Source organism: Stegastes partitus, unplaced genomic scaffold, assembly GCF_000690725.1.
Source record: "Stegastes partitus isolate 25-593 unplaced genomic scaffold, Stegastes_partitus-1.0.2 Scaffold324, whole genome shotgun sequence".
In the NCBI taxonomy this organism is placed as follows: domain Eukaryota; kingdom Metazoa; phylum Chordata; class Actinopteri; family Pomacentridae; genus Stegastes; species Stegastes partitus.
The window spans coordinates 12,398-19,861 of NW_007578055.1; the positions used below are offsets into that span (position 1 = coordinate 12,398).

The window sequence follows — 7,464 nt, forward strand, 5'->3', positions numbered from 1 at the left end:
AGATTAAACTACTCATCAGAAGCCCATGTAAACCAATTTGCTCTATTTCATCTGCTGCGTACACATAGATTTTGAACGTCACACATATATTTTTGGGGTTTTTGTCCCCTTTACATTTTTGATTCTTTTACATATTAAAGGATCTCAGCACCTTCCTCCACCACTTTGACATCACGTCACGATCCCATTTATTTTTAAGCATAAATGTGTTGAAATGAAGCTCGAAACTGAGGACAGAATGTGTGTTCGGAGGGCAGCAGAGTGAGGCGATGGAGAGAGGATTAAAGAGATTACAGCCAGGTGAAAGGTCACATGAACCAAGGACACATTTGAAAAAGACCGAAGCGGTGAGAGAGAGGCAGTATTTCAGAGGACAGAACTGTGTTAATGTGTTGTACCCTCCAGAGGTTCAGTCTTGTCACCAGTGAATGTCGGGATTTAATTATTTGAATATACAGTGCTGTGAGTGAATGGATTTAAATAAGCAAAATGTTGACTTTACTGCATGTTTAGCATCATGATGGGACCAGAGGGAGCTTGCCTTCTCTTAATAGGACATGAGCTTCGCTGAAAAATGAATTTGTAGATGTAGTAGTCTAGTATTGATGTATGATTGATGTATGAGGCTGATAAATCGCTCATTTACTTTACTATCGCTACTACACATGCTGTTCTAACCATCACCATCAATGTATGGTGGCGGCATCATCATCATATCACAAGCTTCACTCGCTTTAAGTCAAATATCAGGAAAAAATACAACTTTCTTGATGCAAAGTGCTGATGCTTGTTATCTATATTCCTATTATTAGGAATAACGATAAAAAGCAAATGTTTTCGAAATGTTGTATTTGTCGTTTCTGACCACAAAAAAGCGAAAAAAGCACCCTCAAGTGAAACTCAAAGTATAGTTCACACACAGGTAAAGGTGAAGAGTTAGTCATAAAAGCCAACACTGATAAAGGAAGTGCTTTATCGTGGTTTCATCCTCTACAGAACAAGGATGCGATTGGTCAACGAGGCGGGGTCGCGGCTCCGCAGGGCGGCCGAGGAGGAGGAGAAGGAGCCGCCGGCGCCTCCACCGCCGTCCCACCACTCCAACCACCAGTTCGCCAGCATGAAGAACAAGTTCTTCAACGAGCTCACACACCTGCCAAGTGAGCACACAGTGATCCACGTCAATCTACTGCATTATCCAATCTCCTCTGCTTCATGTCATACCATCAATAACCATCATTGATCATTTGTTTCATTTTTTTGATTCTGCCTTCTCTCATCTCTGCATGTCACCTCTCCGCTGTGCTCGTCAAGATCATAAACTCAAGAGTAAGTCATCTCACAGCTCTGATTCAGTTTCATAAGTGTCATGTTTTTCTTCTTCTGCCATCACAAGGTAGCATCGCATTTCAAATGTTATTTATTACATCTTATCCTGACTGGAACAGGAAGTATGAATAGACCCTCCAGTAGCTTTAACAATCTTTGTTTAGGCTACTTTGCCAAATGTATGGAGGCCAACGACTGCCAAGAGAAAACAATAAATAAATTAAAAGTTAAATAAATAAATAAGGGGGGGGGGAAAAGTTGAAAACTGTGCGTTTAAAGCAGTAAAAATGTTCTTTGTCACCACAGCAAATGGTATTATTTAATCACCATGTATATGCAATTTGGTTTTAAAAGAAATTGTACAAAAAAACCCCAACAAAAAAGCAGTTTTCCGGACTGGCAAGTGTTGGAGGCCACTGCTTGATGGGTTGGTCACAAACCCAAAGGAACCATCTTAACCATGAAAATAGACAGATTAGATGTAAAATCATGAACACGCACTGTAGATGTGGATTACTTTCGTCACTCTGTGGCTCTGGACTGAGTTACCTTCTGTAGTCTAAGCACACAAGACAACTCATTGGTGGACATGTACTGCAGACAATAGCACCTGATGTCAACGGGACGGGTGGATGAAGGCCGAGATGGTCAGCTTTGCCTCACTTGCCAATAACAGCAGATTAACCGTGAATCCAGGTTTGTAAAGCTATCCAGCAGATGTTGGTGGTGATCCTCCGCTTTCCATCAATGTGGCTCCAGACAAAATCTTCATTATTTTATCATTCTTTGGAAATTCAAACCAGAAGACCAAGCTGTTCGGTAAATTCTGGCATCCAGGGAAGATGCATTTGCCGGATGAAGGCATAACTAGCAAACTGTAGGTTGTAGTCGGTGACGTAACCACTGATGCTGTAGTTTGGTTGTCATGTGATCGTGTTCGGGGAGTCATGCAAAATGTGGCTCCAGTGTATCTTCAAGACAAAATTTCAGGCCCGTGCAAATAATCCTGAACACAAAAATGATGATTAAACATTGATTTCACAATTCAGTACTTCAGCAGTTTACCGTTTTCACATAATTTCAGACACATATAATGTATTTAGAAACAAATCTCTAAATGTCCTTGTTGATGGATGGTAAAGCCTGCAGCCATGACAGTGATTCTGAGACTTAGACCCTTAATTTTGTACCCATTATCGAGACACAGTGTTTTTTTTGAGCCCAACGCTACCACGCTGTTTAGAAGCAGGAGTTCTAACTGCTTTATCATCTCAGGTCTTGTCAGTTCGTCTGCTGACATTTGCTAAGTTGGCACATGGATATTTTTGACCTGATTATGCTCAATACATCAAAGTCGTTACCATCCATCCTCATCCTGAACATTAATGTGTCTTGCAAATGCCACTGTTGGTCATTGCAAATGTCAAAACCACAAATCTTGAGCCCATTGTGACGGTAGAGGAAATGTCACAGGATAACTCAAGACTTTTGGATTCCTCCTCTAGACATTTCCCATCCAATAAATCGTAAATTTAAAAATGGCGACACACAGTTTTGAACGTGATTCTGGAAGTTCTCGCCACTCCCTCCGACATCGTCAACGCTGTTTTCCGAATCACACCTTTCCCCCTTTCTGCAGTGCCCATGTGGGCTGTGGGTGCCATCGTGGTCGTGGTCCTCGCCCTGGTCGCCTGCCTGGGATTCTGCATCTACAAGAAGTGCATCAACAAAGGCAAGAAGCCCAAGAAGGTCCGCGAGAGGAAAGGAGGACGAGGACGCAGGAAGAAGGACAAGGAAGGAGAGGATGGGGACGACAAGAAGGTGAGAAGAAGATGAGGAGGTCTGGTGATGGTAACTCTGCCAAGCTTTGACTTCATCGCCCAATATTGTTTGAAGAGTCTGTATTGCAGGTTGACTGTAGAGAAGTTTAGCAACTTAATAGGGTTTGGAAGGTTTCAGTTTTTCAGCTGGTCTAAGATTCATTTATTGAATTTCCCTTCTGGGATGAATAAAGTATTTTTCATTTTTCATTCATTTCATTTCATTTCATTTCATTCAGAGAAAATCATTTGAAGTTTTGGTATATTGAGGAAAACATCATTTTGACATTTTTGGAAAATGCTCTTCTTTGCCTTCTTACCAAGAGCTACATGAGAAATCCAATGACCATGTTCAATTCAATTCCATTCAGTTCAGTTTTATTTATCTAACGCCAATTCACAACATGGGTCATCTCATAGAACTTAACACTGAAGACCAGAGAACCCAACCAGCCATAGTTGCCTTTGGATTCCCCATGAGTAAGCGGTTTGCGTCAGTTACAAGGGAGGAAAAACAACCTCCAACAAAACCATGCTCAGGGAAGGCAACCATCTGCCTCGACCAGTTGGGGTTAGAGTGGGGATGAAGGGGTGGAGGATAGCAGGACAGCAGGTAAAGAACAAACAAACAGTACAAAGAGAACAATGTTGGAATCAGTCTTCTCATCTGACTCTTGAGAAGAAACCAAACTAAATCAAATGTGTGTCTTCTCCCTCCACACGTCAACAGATGGACTTAGCTGCACAAGAGCGTCACCGTGTTTCCTACGTGATTGTAATCAGTGCTTAGCGGTCCACAGCTGTTTGGCATTTATCCAGGTTGAGACTAGTAATGGCTGAAATCACAGCTTAAACTGACCACAGTGCACCAGGGGAAACATAATGGAAAGGGATGTAAGAGTCAGAGCTGCTGGTCCCTTGGAATTGGATGCAGATCGGAGAAGCTGGTGGTAGCAAGCATCCATGTGGAATGTAGAGTCTCTGGTCAAGAGAGTATAACTGCACACTGATTCCCAACCACAGATGTTTATCTTTATAGTTTTTAAGGTTAGACTGGCTGTCTATTTATCATCTCTGTACATTCATCTTCAGCAGTGGTTAAATGGTTTCCATGGAGAATTTGCAGCTGTTTGTCTTGATGTGCTCAATCCCTAATATTCAAGGTCTAGGAAAACACACTGATTAGCATTTTCTTTTGCACCTTTTCTAACTTTTTTCGATTCCAGGAGAATAAACTTCAAATGAGCGAGGTTAGTTTGTTTGGTGCTGACAACTCTGTGTGTCCTCCAGGAAGGAGAAGAAGGAAAGGAAGAGGAGGAGAAGGAGTCCCTTGGCAAACTGGAGTACTCACTGGACTATAACTTCACTGACAACCAGGTACACACATACACAAACCAGCACTAGTATTCTAAAAAGCTAGCTCACTTTTTTGAGACATGTGAATGCGTCTGACCGACCTTCTGCCCTCCTCCTCCTCCAGCTGATAGTGGGCATCCTCCAGGCTCAGGACCTCCCAGCTATGGACATGGGCGGAACCTCAGACCCCTACGTCAAAGTCTACATGCTGCCGGACAAGAAGAAGAAGTTTGAGACCAAAGTCCAGCGCAAGAACCTCTGCCCAGTCTTCAATGAGACCTTCACCTTTAAGGTTTGCACATGAAGACAGTTTGATCATGTTGTCAGATGCATTTTTAAAAGATTAAACATCAGATTTTCCTCAAAGGTTTTGAAGCGCTACAGTTTAATCCTCTCCTTCTCCAGATACCCTACAGTGAGTTGGGAGGTCAGACTCTGGTGCTCCAAGTCTTTGACTTTGACCGTTTTGGCAAACATGACGTCATCGGCGAAATCAAGATCCCCATGAACAGTATAGACCTCGGACAGCCGATACACGAATGGAAGGATCTGGTTGGAGGAGAAAAAGAGGAGGCAAGTTTTTTTCTTCTGCTTCAAAAAGTTCACCAAAAAAAAAACATCCATTTAGTTACTTCAAACATTTGAGAATGCTTTATAGATATTGTTATGCTCCAAAATGGGAGTTAGGCCTCTTGTTTCTGAGTGAGGATGAGACATTTTTGAAGTACATATGACAGTCAGTGCCAACATTAAAGCAATATATCTAATACTTCATGTATGTTTTCTGATTCTGACAGCAAGAAAAACTGGGTGATATCTGTATCTCCCTTCGATACGTGCCCACGGCCGGCAAACTAACTGTCAACATCATGGAAGCCAAGAATCTGAAGAAGATGGACGTCGGAGGACTGTCAGGTAAATACACACATACTTAAATGCATGCTCATACTAAACACTGAGACCGGCGCTGGATGGCTCTGCTGATCTACTGCCTCTCTCTCAGATCCCTTTGTCAAGGTGGTGCTGCAGCACAACGGCAAGCGACTCAAGAAGAAGAAGACATCAGTCAAACAGAACACTCTGAATCCTTACTTCAATGAGAGCTTTAGCTTCGAGATCCCCTTCTCTCAGATCCAGGTATGAGCGTCTCTCAGTATCACCACTTCCTGTTTATACTGGTGGCTGTGGGTATAAACTTTGATCATTTTTCATTCATTGGAAGGTCGATCCTGCAAATAGAACAACACCACATTAACTACATTTTACTTAAATGTGTTAAAAAAGTAGGTTGCTGTCAACTTTAACATGTGTGTAGTGCGATCAAATAGTTCTGGGGATATTTATGGTGTCTGTGCATAGAGCGTTTGTAGATGTCCATTTCTGATTTGTACATGGACCCAGAATTGAAAACCTGTGACCCTTGCTTATATTAGTTCTTGACTGAAGTTGTAAAAATTTTGCACATTTCCATTTGGGAGCTGTGTTGTTTGTGACAGCTGCAGGTAATAAAGACACAGAAAAGATGTCAGGGTGATGTTTCCAAGTGCTTGTTATGACTTAATGATATGCTTCTGTGTTTCAATTTTAAAAATGTCGATGCAAAGATATAAACCACATAAAACTCAATAGAAACCGTATGAAATCAAAGTTATTATTCCAGTTTGTTTCGACATATAATATCATTACACTGTGTTACCATGCAGTCAATTGCTACCAACCATCACAAACTCAACAGACTCAAGAGTCCTAGAGTCATATCAAAGACTATCTTCATTCAGCTTAGTAATTGGTTAGCTTCACATACTGTCAGGAAAAAACTCCATAACGAATGCATTTAACCCTCTTTTGTCTCCACACACAGAAAGTCCAGGTGCTGATCACTGTCTACGACTACGACAAGCTGGGCAGCAATGACCCCATCGGCAAGTGCTGGATCGGCTACGGCGCCTCGGGCGTCGGGCTGCGACACTGGTCCGACATGTTGGCCAACCCCCGACGTCCGGTGGCCCAGTGGCACACGCTGCTGCCCGAGGAGGAGGTGGACGCTGCTCTGAAGGCGCCCATCCGCTAAACACACTCACATAAACATACACATCATCTGCATAGGAGAGGTTTTTATTTCATTAAACCAAACAACTGTAGTACTTGTAATATTTTTTTGAACATGCATCAGCTACATTCATACAGATGTATACACAGTGCAGATGAAGGCGCAGTGGCTTATTTAGTCACACATTTACAGTGAATGACTGACTAATTAACTGACAACCAAAGCAAAAATTAAAGGGGTACAGTTTAGTATTACACTTCAACAAAGTTGGGAGTCTCACAAGGTAGCATTGTCAGGGTTGATGTTATAGTAACTACAAGCTGAACAGAACTCTTTGTGACATGTTACGTGAACTTGGAAGGTAATCTTGCACAGGGCCCCTTTAATGTTCATCTACCTTTATATGACTGACCTCCACTTATGTAAGCAACATCCTGGTTGTCTCGAGGTTAAAAAGATCTTTTTATTAAGCATCAGCATTCTTAAGTATTAATATATATATAATTTTGATACTGTGGTATGATTAGAAAAAGTTATAATCAGTAGCCTATGTTTCATTCTGTCCGGTTTGTTAGTGTGTCAGAAACCCTGTTGCTTCTCACCTTCTCTGGAATGTTGTACTCCATATTAAAGGTGGACAGAGCCACCATGTTGTCACCCATCGGTTTGCCATTTGGCCATCCTTATCTTTTGAAACGAGGGGTCACTTTTGCTGAGAATTTGCGGACATTACACACACTGATACAGCAGCGACTTGTTGCCTGTTTTATTCAAAATGAGGCCGTAAAACACAAAATCAACATCATGCTGTATTGAAGAAGACTTAAAACTAGTGACTGGAACCAAAACCGTATTAGTAAACTGTTTAGTGAAGTAATACATCAAGCCACAAGTAGGGTAATTTTCTTATAG

General features: G+C 41.8%; 1 protein-coding gene across 1 annotated transcript; it reads left to right on the forward strand.

Moving 5' to 3' along the window:
• Positions 1 to 1,003: 1,003 nt before the first annotated feature.
• Positions 1,004 to 6,573, forward strand: syt5a (synaptotagmin Va). Its single transcript, XM_008283692.1, has 9 exons — positions 1,004 to 1,157; positions 1,312 to 1,326; positions 2,966 to 3,147; positions 4,437 to 4,523; positions 4,627 to 4,794; positions 4,908 to 5,075; positions 5,300 to 5,417; positions 5,506 to 5,639; positions 6,364 to 6,573. Exons 1-9 carry the CDS (start codon positions 1,004 to 1,006, stop codon positions 6,571 to 6,573), a joined length of 1,236 nt encoding a protein of 411 aa, XP_008281914.1.
• Positions 6,574 to 7,464: the final 891 nt, after the last annotated feature.

Coding starts and splice junctions, on each gene's coding strand:
- syt5a (XM_008283692.1), top strand. CDS start 1,004: ATGCGATTGGTCAACGAGGCGGGGTCGCGGCTCCGCAGGGCGGCCGAG. Junction 4,795..4,907: donor ATGAGACCTTCACCTTTAAG/GTTTGCACATGA, acceptor CTCCTTCTCCAG/ATACCCTACAGTGAGTTGGG. Junction 5,076..5,299: donor TTGGAGGAGAAAAAGAGGAG/GCAAGTTTTTTT, acceptor TGATTCTGACAG/CAAGAAAAACTGGGTGATAT.